Source organism: Carassius gibelio, chromosome A6 (assembly GCF_023724105.1).
Source record: "Carassius gibelio isolate Cgi1373 ecotype wild population from Czech Republic chromosome A6, carGib1.2-hapl.c, whole genome shotgun sequence".
Lineage (NCBI taxonomy): Eukaryota > Metazoa > Chordata > Actinopteri > Cypriniformes > Cyprinidae > Carassius > Carassius gibelio.
In genome coordinates this window covers 19042400-19063538 of record NC_068376.1, presented here as the reverse complement: position 1 = coordinate 19063538, position 21139 = coordinate 19042400, and the positions used below count along the sequence as shown (strand labels likewise).

At 36.8% G+C, this 21139-nt stretch overlaps 1 protein-coding gene and 1 long non-coding RNA gene across 2 annotated transcripts; both read right to left on the bottom strand.

Moving 5' to 3' along the window:
* Positions 1-2863: 2863 nt before the first annotated feature.
* On the bottom strand, positions 2864-18285 carry LOC128015621 (HEPACAM family member 2-like). The gene is made up of 9 exons (XM_052599632.1): positions 18140-18285; positions 13679-14035; positions 12480-12764; positions 7307-7606; positions 4466-4591; positions 4268-4289; positions 4128-4162; positions 3633-3706; positions 2864-3545 (listed from the first exon to the last, which is right to left on the bottom strand). Exons 1-9 carry the CDS (start codon positions 18198-18200, stop codon positions 3435-3437), a joined length of 1371 nt encoding a protein of 456 aa, XP_052455592.1. The 5' UTR covers positions 18201-18285; the 3' UTR covers positions 2864-3434.
* A 497-nt stretch (positions 18286-18782) lies between these two features.
* Positions 18783-20120, bottom strand: LOC128015146 (uncharacterized). Its single transcript, XR_008183810.1, has 3 exons — positions 19613-20120; positions 19472-19527; positions 18783-19306 (listed from the first exon to the last, which is right to left on the bottom strand). It is a non-coding gene; the product is annotated as an uncharacterized LOC128015146 (long non-coding RNA).
* Positions 20121-21139: the final 1019 nt, after the last annotated feature.

Genomic DNA, 21139 nt, shown 5'->3' with positions numbered 1-21139 from the left:
CATGTCCAACGTACATCTATCTCACTGAATGAAGGTCATAATACAACTCAGTGGCACTGCTGCACAGAAGCTCCGCCAAAGTCTGACTCATTTTTTTATACTCTCTCCTATATTTAAAAATGTCACTTTGGGAATATAGCTGAAATGTAATTTCACAAAGCTCAAGATAAGAAGCATTTATTAAAATATTTATATTTTACCTCTTCCGGACTATGATTAAGGAGGCTAAAACTACGGTAATGTAAACATTTACTGTTTATCATGTAATCCAGACTGTAAACTGTAATAAATCAACAACAAACTCCAAGTGTGAAAGCTTAATGCAGAAACAGTAGAGTCACCTTGCTGGGGGTCCTGAAGCTCTCCACAGGACTCATGTCAACCACACTCTCCTGGGGACTCTTCAGACCCTGGCAGAGAAAATAAATAGTAAACTATAAATATTAGGCAGCCATATATGTGGACGGGGGTGTTGGGATCCTTAAAGCAATGAGTTTTACGTTTTCAATATTTCAAATGCAGTGGACCAAATGTGACATTCTTCATGCAAGGGACTCAAAAAAAGAAGGGTTTATTAAAGACCCAATTTAGACTTTTTTAAATACATGTGATATATTATTTGGAAAATATTTAGGCTAGTTTATTATTAAATTACATTGTTTTGTTTTACTATTGTACTGTAGGATTTATTACTGGTTTACATTTTTAATTATTTGAATTAAATGATTGTTATATAATTCGGTTTAATCTTATTTTGTTATTTATTTATACAATTTTACACAGAATCCCAGAACTCCCTTGTGCCCCCCTAGAGGTCCACAGACTCCTGGCTGAAAGCCATAAACAAAAAGTATACATTCTTTTTACTTGTGAGCAGATTATGTTACAGTAAGCGGTTTAAATGTTTCAGAAACTACAAAAAAAAATTATATTACAAGTTATCAGGGAGGGCGTATTGAGTATTCAGTATTCAGACCCTTGCAAGGGAGAAAACGTCACTATAGATTTACATAAATCTAACAAATTTGCCTGAGATTCCATTTATGTTATGTAATTAAACTTCAACTGATCACAGCCCCAAGACTTGTAGATTCCTAAAACGCAGGAAGAAAATATTGTATAACCCGTATAGAAAAATAATCATAAATATGAGCAATAATCCAACTGACAGTTCAGGAGACCATATTCCACAACGACAAAATAATTTTAACAACACTACTTTTATAGTTTTAACGTCTAGGCCTATTTATAACCGGCCTAAAAGAGAGTTTCTTTGAGTTTGTTTATTGATTACGTACATCTGAGCATAATAAACTATTAATTATTTTCAAGAGCTCACCATCACCTTTTTATTTATCTATCTTTTTATTTGTCATTCAGACATTTTCATTCCAAATGCACTGACTAAAATCGCTATGATAACATGAGTAAATGTGCCGATCTCAAGAAAACATGGTGTTTTTCAGTTTATTTGTGTTTAAGCTAGCAGGCTAGCTTATTTAAAAAGCTTCTGGATCATTCAATGAAATCAAGATGCAGGCTGATGTAAGATGAGAAATAACCCACCTGACGGGCCATCAATGACTTGATTTTCTGCATCGCTGAACTGAAAACACTGTGCGATGTATCCAATGGGCTGCTTCTGTTAAACGGCGATTCAGTTCTTGCAGTGCTAGACAGGTGCCATGTTTCGCTGTTGGACTCACGTGACAGATGGCTAGTGCAGCATGGGATATGTAGTTTATATGAATAGCATACTAGCATACTGCTTTCGGTTTAATGCCAGGCCCAGGACACAGCAGTAGACAAAAAAAAAAAAAAAAAAAACTGGTAATATGGATATTAATATTTTTGTCATATTTAAGTTTTTTTTTTTTTTATGTGACACTCTCTGAAGACTATGGTTCTCATTCTTATTTGTTTTGATCAGTTTCATATTTAAAGCAGATTAAAAAGCTGGCACGCCTCGTGAGAAAGTAATGATATTTGTATAATGGGGTGTAGAGGCCATTATTAGATATTTCCATATTTATCCTCCAAGCTTTTTGAGAGATAATTAGAAACAAAACATTTAAGCTGTTTCACACACACACACACACACACACACACAATATTTTTTTTGTTGTTGTTGCAGAAGAAGCATTGTGTTTTGCATTTGAGGTCCAACAGACACATAATATAAAATGAGTCTAGAATTCTTGAAACAGGCCACAAAACCTCATTTGTTCTGGGCTTTTACATCTCAGTTCAGACAAAAGTTTACAGCAAAATATTTGCTGTCTGGCAAAAAATATTCTAGCGTGGGTGTTTGAGAGGAGCCCTTCCGTCTGGCTGTTCATGTTGATGTGAGCACTCATAAGAGAACAAGTGTTTCTTGTAAAGAAAGCACAGCTGATGTCACTGAAAATTTCCCAGTCAAATAAGGGAGTGGCGCCTCCCTCCAGGCAGCTGAGCTGTTGATATAATGCTTCTGCTTTTCCTTTGAAACAGAGAAAATAAAGTCGTAGTCATATTATAAATCTTCCTTTATAATGCTCTGTTTGTTCCAGTAATATTGTTTTGTAATATTATGTAAAATTGGTTATATCAGACAATCCCACTGCTGGAAATACCCAGCAGCGCTTACCAGAATTAAACTTTTCTGCTTAATATGTGCACATAAAGACTCAATACAATACTTACCAAATTGTAATATTCATCTTTTAGAAATTTTAGACATTTCAGCATGCACAAATAAGAAAAAAGAATCTCATGGGGCAGCATTTTTATAATATTGTCAGAGAGCTGATCTCTAAATAGCAAATCAACATTACGTTTTATTGTATCTTGCATTTAATTAAAGAAAAGAATCCAAAAATATTTGTAAAACCTTTATTTGAAAATTACGGAGCATCCTTCTGTGATCAAACAGGTTTCAACAGGTGCAACACATAGACAACAAAACAGACAGAAGATGTCTTTATTACATTCAAAAAACTGCTACCCATGAAACGTATGGAATGGGTATGTGGCATCTTGAAAATGTAATGAGAAATATTACAGAATACGCTGCAGTGTGCAAAAAAATACATATACAGAGTACAAAATGCATACATCATATTTACATTCATAATGCAGAAACAACAACATCGTTAGATGGCGACCGTATTTATATATAAATACTCTCAGCTTTTCATTCAGCATGTTGCTACAGAAAAAAAAAATCTCATAGTTCTCTCATATATTCTTTTTAAGACAATAAAAACTTCAGTGCCCAGCACAAGTTTATGAATGTATGATTTTCAGACCTCAAGTAGTATAAAAACGAATAACTGTAAAACAAAAGAAGTGCGTACAACAAAATGTTTGACTGTAGAGAGAAGAATTGGCAGGGAAAAAAAACAGTGAAACTCCTTTTATCCTTACTTCCGTGCGCTCATTTCTATCCAGCTCTCTCATTTCAAAAGACTCAGTGTTGGAGTTTCAGGCACATGTCTGATGACATCATAGATGGTGGTATGCAAATCTTTGACTGAATCCAGCCGTGCCAAAGACCTGCAGGATGCCTGGAAAACACAGAGAAGAAATATCAAACTGTTCTGGGACAAAACTACTCATGCAAAATAGCAAGTGATTATTATTTTATTTTTCACCTGTGTTGAGTCCATTTTCCCAGGTACAGAGACAAATTCATAAATGCCAAAGTCTTCAGTTGCATCTTCATGACCTGCAAGTATATTAATCAGTGAATATATAATAATAATAATAATACAAAGCTACATTTGTTTGTCATTTAGTTAATTAGCCATTAGCTCCTATTGAGATACATATAATGTAATGCATTTAAAGCAATTTGTTCCCACACTAAAAATGAAATGATGTATGAATCGTTTTTATCCACCATTTTTAGTTCACTAGCACACAAGTCATTAATAATATCCTATGTGTTTTCCAAAGAGAGTGACTATGTGCATAGCCAGCAAGGTGGAAAATATGTTTATAGTGTATGCTGACAGAAAGCAGGCAGATATGATTATAGTAGTTGTGTTGTTAATGGGCTTGGGGGGTTGTTTGCATAGAGAGGTAGTGTACACATCACTTCTTAACAACACAGGTATATTATAGACCGACACATGCAGTAAACCCACCAGAGCGGTGCAGTCCTCTCTGCTCTGTCATTGGCCTGGAGGATAAGATCAATCCATCAGTGATGTCACATTTATAAATAAAGAAACAAATGTGTCGTATATTTCTCAGATGTTTGTATAGATAAGAAATATTTTCTTACCGCCTGTAGATAGTCTTTATCACTGTAGAAAATGATTTAAAAAATCAATTAAAAGGATTGCTAATGATTTAATTTCAATATAATCTAATTTAAAAGATTAAAGACCCCTTAGAAATCAGTTAAAACCGTTTTGTGTCGTGTAAACTAAAGATTTATTTATGTATTTTAGATTCTTTAAAAATGAGAATGATATCATACTTCTTCTTGGATGGCAGCTCTTCCTTAGGAGCACAAACATCATACACACTATGATGACGACTGAAGAGATTGTAATGAAAGTCAAGGGAGACAGCGCACTTCCTTCCCGACTATATTTAGCATTTTCTGGAAACAAATCAATATCAGTGTTACTTACATAGTATATTTTAAAAGAAAGAATTTCTGGTGTGATCATTTTTAAACTAATCGAAACCTGCATCACATGCTTGCATTTTTTTATTCCGTATCCACACTAAACCAAAATTCACTGCCTGTACCAACGTAAACAACAATGACAGGTGCCAGCCCCTATTTGCTTTCCAGTGGAACAGCAAGACTTAATCACAGGTGGGATAGATTTGCACTTAGCAACTGGGTTGGAGAAAAAAAAAAACAGCTTGCCACGATCATGCAGACTGACAACAGATGGAACAAAGGAATAACAAATAGGTTTGATTGACTCTAAACAATAAGCTAATGTGACTTTTTGTCATTATGGAGGTGTGTTTAAAAAAAATAATAATAATAATAAATTATATATATATAGTACAGACCAAAAGTTTGGACACACCTTCTCATTCAAAGAGTTTTCTTTATTTTCATGACTATGGAAATTGTAGATTCACACTGAAGGCATCAAAACTATGAATTAACACATGTGGAATTATATATGGAATTATATACATAACAAAAAATGTGAAACAACTGAAGATATGTCATATTCTAGGTTCTTCAAAGTAGCCACCTTTTGCTTTGATTACTGCTTTGCACACTCTTGGCATTCTCTTGATGAGCTTCAAGAGGTAGTCACCTGAAATGGTTTTCACTTCCCAGTTGTGCCCTGTCAGGTTTAATAAGTGTGATTTTTGGGACCATCAGTTGATTTGTGCAGAAGTCAGGTGGATACACAGCTGATAGTCCTACTGAACAGACTGTTAAAATTTGTATTATGGCTAGAAAAAAGCAGGTAAGTACAGAAAAATGAGTGACCATCATTTCTTTAAGAAATGAAGGTCAGTCAGTCCGAAAAAATTGGGAAAACTTTGAAAGTGTCTCCAAGTGCAGTCACAAAAACCATCAAGCGCTACAAAGAAACTGGCTTACATGTGGACCGCCCCAGGAAAGGAAGACCAAGAGTCACCTCTGCTGTGGAGGATAAATTCAACCGAGTCAGCAGCCTCAGAAATCGCAGGTTAAGAGCAGCTCAGATTAGAGACAAGGTCAACGGCACACGGAGTTCTAGCAGCAGACACATCTCTAGAACAACTGTTAAGAGGAGACTGTGTGAATCAGGCCTTAATGGTAGAAAATCTGCTAGGAAACCACTGCTAAAGAAAGGCAACAAGCAGAAGAGACTTGTTTGGGCTAAAGAACACAAGGAATGGACATTAGACCAGTGGAAATCTGTGCTTTGGTCCAAATTTGAGATCTTTGGTTCCAACCGCCGTTTCTTGGTGCTATGAAGAAACGGATGGACTCTACATGCCTGGTTCCCACCGTGAAGCATGGAGGAGGAGGTGTGATGGTGTGGGGGTGCTTTGCTGGTGACACTGTTGGGGATTTATTCAAAATTAAAGGCATACTGAACCAGCATGGCTACCACAGCATCTTGCAGTGGCATGCTATTCCATCCGGTTCGCGTTTAGTTGGACCATCATTTATTTATCAACAGGACAATGACCCCGAACACACCTCCAGGCTGTGGAAGGGCTATTTGACCAAGAAGGAGAGTGATGGGGTGCTGCGCCAGATGACCTGGCCTCCACAGTCACTGGACCTGAACCCAATCGAGATGGTTTAGGGGTGAGCTGGACCACAGACAGAAGGCAAAAGGGCCAACAAGTGCTAAGCATCTCTCGGGGAACTCCTTCAAGACTGTTGGAAGACCATTTCAGGTGACTACCTCTTGAAGCTCATCAAGAGAACGCCAAGAGTGTGCAAAGCAGTAATCAAAGCAAAAGGTTGCTACTTTGAAGAACCTAGAATATGACATATTTTTCAGTTGTTTCACACTTTTTTGTTATGTATATAATTCCATATATAATTCCTTTGTTTCTTCAATATAACACAAATTATGATTTTTAGCTTCAGTCGTTGCAGTCTCTCAGCCGTACAATGCATGGCAAATGATAACAGAATCTATGTGAATAAAAAAAAAAAACATGCACAAACAAAGCCAAATTAAACCCTGCGGCTCGTGACAATCGACTGATGTGTAAAGACACAAAACGATCGGTTTGTACAAGAAACTGAACAGAATTTATATAGTTCTTTTTCACCTTTGATTCACGCAATGTCCGAACTGTTTGAACTTCAGTCTTGTGAACTCAATTAGGAGTGTCAATGATCCATTTGAGAGATAGGTGGCAGTAATGCACTTATAAGTCTGTGATCCGCCATAATGCAAGAAGAAGAAGAAGAAGAATGCCTCACACGCTTGCTGCTGTGAAGAGCGTTCACAAGAGTTCAAGAGTTACTGTTCAGTTTCTTGTACAAATCAATCATTTTGTGTCTTTACACATCAATGTATTGTCACGAGCCACAGGGTTTAATATGGATTTGTCTGGTGCATGTGTTTTTTTTTTTTTTTTTTTTACAGATTACCATTTTCCATCCATTGTATGACTGAGAGACTGCAATGACTGAAGCTAAAAATCATAATTTGTGTTCTATTAAAGACACAAAGTCATCTACATCTTGGATGTCCTGGGGGTAAGCAGATAAACATCTTATTTTCAGTTTTGGGTGAACTATCCCTTTAATAAAATAATTTGAAAATAGTCATTATTTTGACATGAGGAGCACTAATGTGCAGATTTAAAACAGTGACTACAAACATACCTTTGTCAAATCTGGACATCACCAGTGTGAACTTGGTCTCGTCCTGCTTCTTAGTTATATTGTTGAATGCCCTGCACAAGAACTCTTTACCCTGGGGTAATTCATACGGCTTCACTTCAAACCGTGGTCCAGTCATGAGAACCTCTGTGCCATTCTTTGTCTTAGAGATCCAGACGCAAGTGTTGGGAGGGTTGGAGTCGGCAATACAATCAAAAAAGACCAGTTCCTTCAGATTCACCATGAACACCCCTTCAGTTATCTGACCTTGTTCAGAATTTACTGCCAAGTTATAAGGCCCATCTGTAAAATGTGGTAATTTTACAAAAACGTTATTAGTTGCCTAGTTTATTTATTTTTTTATTCATTCCAAACATTATTGGAATCTTCTATTACTGTATTTTCCGCACTATAAGGCGCACCATAAGGCACACCTTCAATGAATGGCCTATTTTAGAACTGTTTTCATATATAGGGCGCACCGGATTATATCAGAGACATGCTGAATCCCAATTCGCCTACTTATACTACGACCTAAAAGTATGTACTTTTTTTGTGAGGGAAAAGTACATACTTTTGAGTGTGTAGCAAAAGAGTATGCACGCTCTGGGACATACTTCGATGACGTCATGCAACATGAACGACAACGTGGTTGACTAGTTACGCACACCACAACTGTTAACGTTTCATTCATTCTTTATGTCCAATAAAATTTTATTGACTATTCCCATCATTTTTTCTCATCGTTTTTTTTCACAATACATTTTTCTATGTGTGCTTCTACCAAGTTGAGGAGTGAGGAAGCAAGGCTGCGTCATAGAACCAAACGCAGGTCGTTTGTGAGGCGGCTGGTTCTGACGTTCATGTGCAATGTGTGTAACGAAATAAAATATAACTTTAATTAGGGTTAAACATTTGAATTCTTACACTTAAAAGCTGAGGGCGCATCTCCGCTGCTGCACCCGGCTGCCATGTTTACATCACCACAAAGCCATCGCAAAGCTCCTCCCTCCCGTACGCAATGGGTTGTGGGCAATATTGGCACTTAGAGTGTGCATTGATCTGCACTTCGAATTCTAACCCGAAATAGTAGACCATCCGGGTATCTTTGGAATACTATTTTCAACATACTACGATTTGAGACGTACTAATTCTAGTTTCGCATACTATTTAGGACGGATAGTATGCGAATTGGGACTCAGCAACAGTTTCTAGGAGACAAGTCACTTCCTCAATCCTCAATACATATATAGAGCATCACAGTCCCGCCCACAGCCCGAGAGAGCTCTGGTGCCGGAAGTAAATTTCCCATTCATTTCTCCCATTGACTTTCGGAAAAATCCATATCTAAAGAGTTTTAAAAGCATGTGTGAGGATAACCAGTTACGGCTGAACTCATAAGAATATAACATATCATTTCAAGTGAAAATATTAAGACAAAATCCAAAAAAAGTAAAAGGTACAAGACTGTGTACATATTTTCATTTTGAGAGCAGGAACTACTCATCCCAAAAACCACCGCGCCTCATTGAATTCGACTTAAGCCACAACCGCGAACGAGCCTTTTGAGTGACTTCCAAATCTGATGACGGCCGCCTGCGTGAACTTTTTCCTCCAGTGAAATTTATTTTATATAGTGAATGTGCAGTAATTGCAGTTCTTTCAGTATTAATCGTGTAAATAAATAGTGTTTTATATAGACGGTTTCAACGGCATCAACATAAACAAACGTTAATGCGCGTGAGCGCTTTTGTGGACCTAACTTAACTTCTGGTAGACTCCAAATAGAATCAATAACAACAGTCAAGTCCCTCTAGAGTAGATATTTTTTGATAACAAACAAAATATGTTTGCTGCGTGGATCAGGCGGACTTAATGAAAATGCAAATTCATTCTTTGCCCGCAGGAGATGTTTTAAAGCATAGACATAAAGCGCGAGAAATAGAGGTTTCCCCAGTAACAGCTGTAAACGAAGCAGAGCTGGTACGCTCACACTCGGCTTTATCAGGCATATAACATGCAAGTCCTAGGCTACTTCAGAAATACAGCGATATAAAAACAACTGTGCCTCATTTTGATATTTAAACATAAATGTAAGGAATTATTATTATTAAACGTGCAGTACGTTACGTAATGTTACGTTACTCATGTTTATTTAACGAAGCCTTTTTGAAAATCGATCAGTTTTAAAATTGTGGCGAGTCTCCAAAAATAAATAAATGTATGGGAAACACATCCCGCAGCACAACCACCTGAGCCCAACTTCAGTCTACTCATCACCTTGGCTTTAACTGCGTTTGTAGATGGCACCGCAGCCAGACCGATATAACACAGACCGGAAGTTAACTTAGGTCCAGGCGCGTGCGCCCGATGAAACCGTCTATATGTATTGATTTTTATATTTATCATTGTGTATTTTATATTGTGTACGTGTGTGAAAGTGGTTAACAATAAAGTCAGCAATGGTGCAGTGCTTTGTACCTGACTGCAATCAACGTCGTCAACACGTTGTTGGCATTACACAAATGTTCAAAAATGTATGCCTAGGCTAAATATTGTTTTGACAGTGGCATTATAAAATGCTTGATATGACCATAGACAGTAAATGAAATGGACACAGCGACCCCATTGGAACTCAATTGAGACAAGTGAAGCCCATTTTTAGCATTTTTTAGCACTTCCGTTTCTGATGCGCAGACTCAAACGAAGCTTGATAACGTCAGCAACCTGTCTGACAGATGTAAATCTTCTAGCGGCTGTGCGTGCAAACTGCCATCGTTAATCTTGCAGAGACTGCGAGCTTGAGCGGGGAATTCTTTGGGGTGAGTGAGCAGGAGTAAGTATTCTGATTAATTATTTTGTATAGTATTTTAAAATGTAACGCCAGTACGCTATATTAAGTTAATTGCCTGCGAGCTTCTCCTCCTGTCTGTACGGTAATGCGACAGAGAGTCGCGTGGTTATGACGCAATTGTTAGCCTATTTCATAGAAGGTATTGGAGCCCTTTATACATTGTCGTGTATCTTTAGAAATAAATAATGGACAAACGGTGTCTTTAAATGCCTCAGATGTAAAGTTATTCGCTGTCAAAGTGACGCCAAAATGAATGGGAGTCAATGGGAATGCTAACGCAAGTGAAGTTTTGCTACAAGATGGCGGCACCCGGTCGACTTCCTTGCCGCCTGGATATGACTCATACCATATGAAGGCTACAGAAGCCTAGCTAAAGTTGACGAGAATGCTAACTTACGTTACCAACCTCCCTGCAAAACTCTCGTGGCAGCCATGGAGATCATGATTGCACTGATAAGTCTACCATGCAAAAATGCAACACAGGTTTTTATTTTATTTTAGTTTTTTATTAATGATCTTCAGTCTTCACGGACATTCGCGGGGTTTAACCAGACAGTTACAAGAGCTCCACCAATCAGATGCATCACTGTGGGAGTGTGGGATTGTTCAGGATTGTGGGTAATGAAATACTTAGCCAAGACATCGCAAATAAAAGGCATTTATATCAAAACAAGGTTAGTGCCCCATGATCCTTTTGCGTCTATATGAGCATATACTATCGCTTAGTACAGCCGTAGCTGGTTTTAAGTCTACCATGTATGGTTACGTTTTTATGGCTTATACCCCAAATGTCAATGCAGAAATTGCATTGACTTTTTACTTCCGGCACCAGCTGTATGTGTTGTATTTTTTTTGCACGGTAGACTTATCAGTTAAATCGTGTGCTCCTTGGCTGCCATGATTGCTTTTTTCAAGGAGGAAAACAAGTGTTCAAATGGGTGAAAACCACTTTAGATAGGGTCATGTAACGGTAGTTGAGTGTAGAGTGTCCGAGGGTCAGCCTGTGGGTTTTGTAAGGGCCAGCATGAGGGACAAGACCTACAAAGTTTTGGTGATGCAGTCAGGTACAAAGCACTGCACCATGTTGCTGTCGTTGTTGTTAACCGCTTTCAAAGACGAACACAATATATAAAATACACGATACTTATATAAAACACTATTTATTTGCATGATTAATACTGAAAGAACTTCTATTACTGCACGTTCACTATATAACATAAAATTGGAGGAAAAAGTTCGCGCGGGCAGCCGTCATCAGATTTGGAAGTCGCTCAAAAGGCTCGTTCGCGGCTGTGGCTTCAGTCGAATTCAGTGAGGCGCAGTGGTTTATAGGATGAGTAGTTCCTTCGCTCGAAATAAAAATTTGTACACAGTCTTGTACCTTTGACATTTTTTGACATGCTTATGAGTTCAGCCGTAGCTGGTTATTCTCAGACATGCTCTAAAACTCTTTAGATACAGATTTTTCCGAAAGTCAATGGGAAAAATGAATGGGAAATTTACTTCCGGCACCAGAGCTCTCTCGGGCTGTGGGCGGGACTGTGATGCTCTATAGCTGCCCGGAGGCATTGCCAAGATGGCGGCTGAGTGGCACGACTTGCCTGAAAGAACTTTGATTATATGGTGCATAGAATAGAAGATACTGTAGTCAAAAGTTTGACTGGGTTTGCGTTATGCATCCACTAGATGGAGCTGTGATAAAGGGAATGTCAACATTTTGACAGAGCACCTTGATCCATATATAAGGCACTCCGGATTATAAAGCGCACTGTCGTTTTTTGAGAAAATTAAAGGCTTTTAAGTGTGCCTTATAGTGCGGAAAATACGGTACTTTGTTTTAGTTATATTACTGTTAATTACTAGAAATTATTATGTTAATATTAATTTATTATGTCATTGATATTGTACAACAATAGCAAAGTTACAGATAAAAACAGAGAAATTTTCAGGTGGTCATGTAATTTCAAAATTGCAGCCCGCATCAGGCAACCCTTTTTATATAAAATAAATCAGCTTATCAGGCTACTAATATGAAATACTATTAATATCTTTACAGGTAAAACTTTTTTTAATAAAGGAAAAAAAATTCAGTTTTGCATCTCTATTAACTTAATCCACATTCATATTTCAGATCGATTTTTTCTAAATGACATGTCAGGACAGATCATGTTTGACATCTGACTAACAATGCAAACAGCAGGCAATTCTCAGGCTGCAGGAGGAACCTGCTGGACAGTGTGCAATAATGAAGCAATGATTTACACAAGGGATGATAACAGATGATAAATGAGCTTTAAGCCAGAAAGTATAATAGATACTCACAGAACACAATGAGTTCAGCAGGTATGCTTAGCTTACTGCTAATGTGGTTTTGGGCCTCACAAATGTATTGACCAATGTCTTCTTTCTTGACAGGGTTTATAACAAGTGTCCCATAATCTTGTGAGAATGTATGCCGCACACTTGGACCAACCACCATGTTGTTTTTTAGCCATTTGTACTGAACATTTGTCCCATGTTCAACAGAACAATTCAGCGTCACGTTGTCCCTGTCTTCCACCAGTTCTGATTCTGGGGTCTTAGTAATAACGGGGATGGACACAGGCACTGGGAGCGGAGAAGACATTAAATGAAATACTTACAAGAAAAGAAATACTCTGATATGTGGAATTGTGCTTATATCTCAAGAGAAAAAAAAAACTCAAGAAATACACCTTATTTTTAACGTAAGAGTGGGTGTGGCCATTTCTAACTTGAATGAGTGCAGCTTCCGATGTCATTTGTATCCAGTTATTTTAACTTTACACAAAAGTTAGTTATGCTGTTTAATATTAGAAACTGGCATTTGTTACCCTATTATATGAAATATATTATTGGAATATTATCAGTATGCTATTTTGGTTCTAGCACAAACAGTTTTCCTGTTTACTAAACATTTTACTGTTATGTTTAGAGTATTTCACCAGTATTCACCGGAAGTCTTACACATTCACAAAAATAACTCACTTTTGCGTTTGAAAAATAAGGTGAACAAATTGTGAGATAAAAAGACACATTGTGAGTTAAAAAGAGACACAACGTCAGAGTTGCGCAATATAAAGTTCAAAAATGTGAGATAAAAATTCATATTTTGAGTTTAAAAGTTACAACTACACCAAAGTCACAGTTGTGTAATATAAAGTTCGAAATGTTGTTTTACATGAAACAAAGTCACAATTGCGCAATTTATAGTTCAAAATGAGAGACAAAATGGCACATTTTAAGTTTAAAAGTCACAATTGGAAAAAACTAAGTTGTGCAATATCACATAGCACATAGCAGGATTTAGTCACTGAAATTTATGAAATCACATTCGGGGTATAAAATCAGCTGTGAGAAATTAAATCACCATTGTGAAATATGAATCACAGTTTTGTTTGATTTTACTCTGAGACGAAAACAGATGTTAAAAGCATTAGTAACAAACTCTACATCAATAGCTGTCATAAATGAGATCCCCCATAAGAATCAAATGTTCTTACCGCTGACAGTGACTGTCACTCTTTTTGTGACAGCAACTGGACTGGGAGTTCCTGGGAAGACGATATTGATCTGCAGCTCATATTCCCCCTGTGTGTCTTCGTCCAGATGCTCAAATTTTAGTGAGACATCAGGCAAATTGAGTGCCGGACGGTTCGTTAGGCGTAGATTTGGGATAGCTTTGATGTTGTCGAAAGTGACCAAAAGAGTGTTAATAGGCTTAATCTTGTACCAGGACCCCTGGAACGTCACACTCAGGACGTCAAAATGAGGCTCAACTCGGAGGACCATCGAGTCCCCCACTTTTCCATGCTGTGTGGACTGCAGTGAAACACATTCAGTGCATGTAGAGTCCGTACCTGTTCAAATGAGAGTGTTAAATGGTATTTAATGACTCATACTGACAAAAAAAAAAAGAAAAAACACATTTTGTGTATTTGAACCCTTTACAGCAGTGACTGTATGATTTTGAGATCCATCTTTTCACACTGAGGACAATTGAGGGACTCAAACACAACTATTGGTGCTCCAGAAGGAAACACGATGCATTAAGAGTCAGGGGGTGAAAACTTTTGAACTCGATGAAGATGTCCAAATTTTTCTTATTTTGTTGAAATATCTTTTTTTTTTTTTTCATTTATTACTGCCCTACAGAAGCAACAGAAGATACTTGCATGTTTCCCAGAAGACAAATTAAGTAAAATTTACCTTGATCTTAAAATTCAAAAAGTTTCACCCCTTAGGCCTAAATGCATTGTGTTTCCTTCTGGAGCACCAGTGAATGTTTGAACCTTTGTTAATAGTTGTGTTTGAGTCCCTCAATTGTCTTCAGTGTGAAAAGATGGATCTCAAAATCATACAGTCACTGCTGGAAAGGGTTCAAATATGCAAAATATGCTGTAAAACTGAAGAATCTGCAGGATCTGGAGGATATTTCTGAAGAACAGTGCTCAGTTTAATGGTTCAGGACAAAAAAGGGACTCAAGAGCAATCATCAAAAAAACAGAAAACAGTTGTGGATCATCCAGGGAACAGGACACAGTATTAAGGACCAAGGGTTCCCAAAATTTAGAATTGGGTTATTTTAATAATTTCAGCAATTTTATTTGTCTTGTGGACTATATGTCCACTATACTTTTATGTAAAATATCTTACTCAGGACAGTACTAAATAAAAATAACATTCATCTCATCTCTCTTATTTTGTTAAAATTATTCACATTTTCACAGATTCTGCGAGGAGTTCCCAAACTTTTGCATGCCACTGTAATCAGTTCTATGTCATTATAAAAGAGCTATTCAGTCATGACATCAATCGAAAGTCACCATGGATTTCCTCAGGAAGTTCAAATGTTTTTTTTATAGATTGACGGTTTTTGATTTATGGTTAAAATAAGGTCACTGGACTTTCAAAGACTTTCATAACTTATTTTGTTATAACGCACAAAGTCATAATTTAAAATGTGAAGTCAAGCAACACTTGATGTTAACATGTTACAAGAGTACAGCTACAAATTCACATGCCATAATATAACATAATATATATAATCATAATATATATAAGCCATAATATAATCTCTTTACAACTTGCAGTTCTCTTTTAGGCTTTAGGGCTAAAAAAAAAATCATAATTTATCATTTTAAGAGGTGCAGTTTTTGTAAGAAAAAGATTCACACCTCTTGTTGAAAAAAAGCATGTCATACTGGCAATCAGTAGTTTTATATTTAAATATATTTACAATTACAAGTTTGAAATTATGAAATTAAGTATATTTAAAATTCAAATCCAAGTAAAATTTCTAACATAATATAAAATATAAATCTATAACTATTTTATGTTATGAATATAACAATTATGCTATATATATATATAGCAAGTATACTACTTTAGAGCATGAAAGAAGATTATTCAAATGATTTCAAATGTACTTTGAAGTAAAACCTTTAATTTGACCTTTAATTATTACAAAATATACTTTTAAAAAGTGTGCTTAAGTGTGTTAGGATTAGGAAATAGTCATGAAAGTAAATTTAGCCTTTCATTTCTTTAATATTATATTATCTGCAAGCACAGGTTTTTAAGAATATACTATCACTATTTGAAATACAAGAGCACATTCAGTACAATTTCACACACTTCTGTGTCACAAGAACAGCTGTCCATAAAGCAGGGAAGACTATCTGTGTGTGCACCATCAAACCAATCCAGGCCTCAAATTCTCAATATTAATGTTTTTGGTATTTGTGCAGAAGAACCTGCAATGTTTCTCATTAACAGTGACTCTGCTGATTAAAAAATTCATCTAAATCCGTTGCTAATCTGAGCAGCTTTCCTTCTCCTGTGGTTCACTCAGAAATATTTCAGAGTAAGACATCCATCACATAATCTGCGATTCCAGCATGACACTGGATTTATCCACGTCATTAATTAGTCCATACGCAGATCTGCAGTTTAATCACCACCGCCTTTGCCCTGATCCTATACCTGCCAGAGCAAATATTGACCCGCTTCTCAGAATGATAGTAATCAAACATCAAGTTCCCTCTAATTTGTCTGAACAGGTCCGTGAGCAAACATTCAAGCATTACACGTACTGCCTGAAGTCATGGAGTCCTGATCGCAAGAATAAAGCTCCCATGATGCTGGGAAGATAACATACTGGACTGAACTGAATTCTTGCTGTATCTCATTTACTTAAGGATAAGATTTCTTTTGCATGGATGAAATGAACGTAACCCATGCAGGCCCTGCTTTAACTGACAGCTGTTAATCTGCATTACGTTGCTAGGCAAGGTCGTGTGGCAGCAGGCAGGTAAACGGTCTCATACTCCTCCCTCTTTATTGCTCTCAGGCCCCTTAACTACCCGGACACGGCCATCTCCACCCCCTTTACTTACTTCTGTCAGCCTGCTGACAGCCAGTGTTGTGCATTACAATAGATGACTGCATGGCTCGTGTTGTGCACTAAATAATAAATAAAGACACCCCTACTGCACGCATAAAGGACCAGAGGGCAGATTCAGTGGAAGCAAAAAGCGTGCCTGTGTTTATGCCACACTAAGCTATGAATACAACACTAATAAGTGTGCTTGGCCTGTGCTGGTCTTATTGTCTCCAAACAAGGTGAGGATTATTGCTGGGATGGCAACAATGCACTTACACCACCATCACAATATGTGTTAGTAATTGAGCTATTCACAACAACAAGTGAACGAGAGACTCCTTGTGCGTGCCCAAACACAAACAAACATTAGACTATTCACACCCCATGGTAATCCACTACGGCCATTTGCCGTCTTCCAAAATGCACATACAAATGAGTGGACTGGAAAATGAACAAAAGCCTGACCGTGAATAATCCAATAAGCCTCCAGTGTTTGTTTGTGTATTTTTAAAGCAGCATGTGACACGAAAAGCTAAATGTAGGAAGCGTTTGCCACAAGACTGTGAGTCGTATACATGTCTTGTCATGTCTTTATCTCAATATATATATATTCACATATTACATTTTGTGTGGTGATTGAAATGGAAAAATTGTTTGCTTACTTAATTGAGCAAAAACAAACAAAAAAGGAATAACTATATTCTATGGCCCTACACTTAACCCTAAGCCTCATAGGAAACTTTGTGCATTTTTACTTTCTCAAAAAAAAAAATCATTCTGTATGATTTATAAGCTTTTTGAAAAATGGGGACATGGGTTATGTCCTCATAAGACACCCTCTACTTGTAATACCTGTCATACCCATGGCATTATACAGAGTTGTGTCCTGATATGTCACAAAAACATATTCACACACACACACACACACACCTATATATGTATATATATATAGATATATGTATAGAACTTGAAAGATTAGAACTGTGGTTTGGTTTTAATTTAATTTTAATTCTGTAATTTTGAATTAGAGTGGTGATTACTTCCTGCATTTGGAAATTTTCACTTCCATTTTGAAATATATATATTTGCTAATTGAGTTTACTGTGGGAATATATTCCACTGAATTTCAAAATGGAAGTGAAAATTTCCAAATGCAGGAAGTAATCACCACTCTAATTCAAAATTACAGAATTAAAATTAAATTAAAACCAAACCACAGTTCTAACCTTTCAAGTTCTATACCACTTTGCTACTTGAAATAATCTTAATGTGCAGATTTGTTTTTGTTTTTTGTTTTTTTGCTTTAAAGTCAACGTCGTCAACAGGAAATAATAATTTACAAACAAATATTTAAATGACATGTTTTCCAGAGTAACCCTCCATCTTATTTCTTAGATATGTACACAACTTTGAATGACTTTTTAAGTTAATTAATAAACATTTATTTTACTGCAAATTTTTAACTCTAGATGACATCCCAAATCATTGACTGCCTTTGGCTTAACCTCTTTGGCCAAAAAGTTTTAGTGTGTAACATTACTGCTGCCATTCATTCAAAAATTAATAAAAAGCATCTTACCAGGAACGATTAGAAATATGGTGGACATGAGCAGAAACATAGTGACTCCAACACATTCCATTTCTACTATATGATCTCTAGAAGCTGTGTGACAAGAAAAGGGAACTGGTGACAGTATTTGCCAGGGAAATGAGAGAAGCTAGTTTAGGCCCCTCCCACATGCCATTTGGACACATACACCTGGCCGAGCTTCCAAAACCCTGCTGTTACCCTGAGGGCCAGAGACAGTCTCACCGAAACACATTCACTGCAGATATACACAGCTTAAGCACACAGTGTTAGATCACATGAGGAAAGTTCACTTGAACAGTAGCGGTACACACACACACACACACACTGCTACAGGTGTGAAACCCGCGCAGACTGACATTCTAGTTCCAGACAGACACGAGGTCATTCAGTGCACGGACATGCAAAGTTTTGCCTGAATCCATGACTTGAGACACAAAACAATGTTTTCCAGAATCATCACACACCAAGTCAGAGCAAAGATCAAGATAAATAGCCAGAATTTACCTTAAAAGTGTCATTTAAGTCCACAGTTAGCATTAAAATACTAATACTAATACTTTAAAATACTACCTAATCAAAAGGTTCTTAAGCAGCAAAACGTTTCAAAACTTTATTCGAATTTAATGCAGTTTTTCCTTTTTTTGTGGTGTTTACTTGAATTACAATTAACAAATAGTGAACTCAACATTCAAAACTTGGGTAAAATATAGTTGTTTTGCCATGCCGCTGAAGATCAGTGCAGGAACACAGGTTTGTTCTAATATCAGAGAAAGAAAACCATTGTCTGCTTCATAGGGAAACACAGAAGCATTAATTTTCTATAAATATTTAATGCAAATCGGCCACCTTTACAACCCCCGAAACCAGCACTTCTCATGCAGATCCACATCAGCACACAGATAACGTACACAGGGCCAATGGTGTAAATGACCTTTATTCGGACTGAGAATCATCTGCTTATAAAATAAACCCACACCCCTTTCAACTCCCCAACACATGATCCTCTCATCCAAGTCAGTCATAAAGCCACACTGTGGCAGGCACTCTCTTTTAAGAGTCACTTCAACATATATCCAAAGGGTTTTTTCCCCAGTCGAGAAAGAGCTCTGAAATCCAGCTGCCTGTTGTGCAGGACACCACACTCTTAGACTTGTGCTGTAAATAGATAAGAAGATAAAAACATAATCATTATGAAGTTCTATTTAGCGAATCCACTCTGAATAACATTTCTGTAAGTGATGTGGGTAGCATGTTCAGTCATTTCCGCCCTCATGTGGACAGAAAAACAATCTGATTTAACTACGACACTGGAAGACTTACTGTCATTTTCTTCTTTTCTTTACTACTGTGATTTTTCTTTTTGGACTTCTTTTGGCCTAAAAAATGAACACATTGACAGTCGCGTTAAGCATGTCACATTTCATGACATATTAAGGTTACAGAGGGTTTAAACACTCTTACATCTCGGTCTACATTAGACTCATAAACTCTGAGTGACTCCTTTCAGCTTTCCTCTTCATACGGCCGTCCTCTTCATCCTTTCAAACAACATTTAATACATGATACGATACACGGCCATATTGCTTTTCTTTTAATATTTAAAAAAAAAAAGTCTAGCACACACAAAGGCTACATTTATTTGATCAAAAATACGATAAAAACAGTAATATTGTAAAACATTGTTACAAACTGAAGTGAACTGTTTTTACTTTAAAGGGTTAGTTCACCCGAGAATGAAAATTTGTCCATCTTCTACTCACTCTCGGAGCATCCTAGGTGTACGTGACTTTCCTCAGAATATTCCAATCGAAGTTATATTAAAAATGGTCATTGCTCTTCCAAGTCTTTCAGTGGGGGTAAGCGGGTGTTTGTTGTCAACAGTTCAGAAGACGTGAAATAAAGTGTGCCCATCTGTAATAAAACGTCCCTCACACGGCTCTGAGGGGTGAATAAAGGCCCCCCGCAGCGAATCAATCCATGTGTTTTTGTAAGAGAAATATCCAGATTTCAAACGTAATAAACACTTTTTTTCTCACTTCTGCTGACTGTGGGGAACTGTGAAGATGTGCAGGTGGAAAGATGGAAGACGTCACATGCGCCTCTGGGAAATGTAGGAGCAAAGGAAACCCAGTCTCCTCTTGGCTTATTTCGAAATCCTCCCATGTTTTTTTTTACAAATCCGCATTTTGTGCTTCTAATTTGTAACCGGCGTTTTGTTTTGTTCTCTCTCTGCTCATCACTAATCACACAGCACTGACGAACTACAACATCCACCTGCACGTCTTCCGGTTCCCCACAGTCAGCAGAAGTGAGAAAAAAAAAGTGTTCATTACATTTGAAATCTGGATATTTATCTTTAAAAAACTGCATGAATGCGCTACACGAGTCCTTTCCTCACTCCCTGGAGCTGTGTGAGGGATATTTTATTACATATGTGGGGAACTAACCCTTTAATATATTTTAAAATAAAAAGTATTCTTGTGATTGCAAAGCTGAATTTTCAGCATCATTACTCCAGTCTTCAGTGTAACAAGACCTTTGAGAAATCATTCTTATATGCTGATTTGATGATCAAAATTTTTTTTTAATTATCATCATCAATGCTGAAAACAGTTGCTGCTTAATATTTTTGTGAAAACCAATATTTTTTTTTATTTTATAATTTTTTGTGATTAATAAAACGTTTAAAAGAACAACATTTATTAGAAACATTATACATTTATTTACTTTCACTTCTTAATCAATTTAATTTGTTTCATTGCGATTATTAGTTATTTTTCAGAAACAATTTTACTTACTCCAAACTTTTGATTAGTAGCGTTCCTTCAGACATATAAAGAAAAAGAAACTCACACTACCATATCCTTTTTAGAGCTTGACAGATGAGGAGTATTATATGATCCTATGAACTGTAGTAGTACAGAAGTAAAAATCAACTTCAAAAACTCTTTTATGATGTGATCTATTTCTTTAATGTCTTGAAATGAG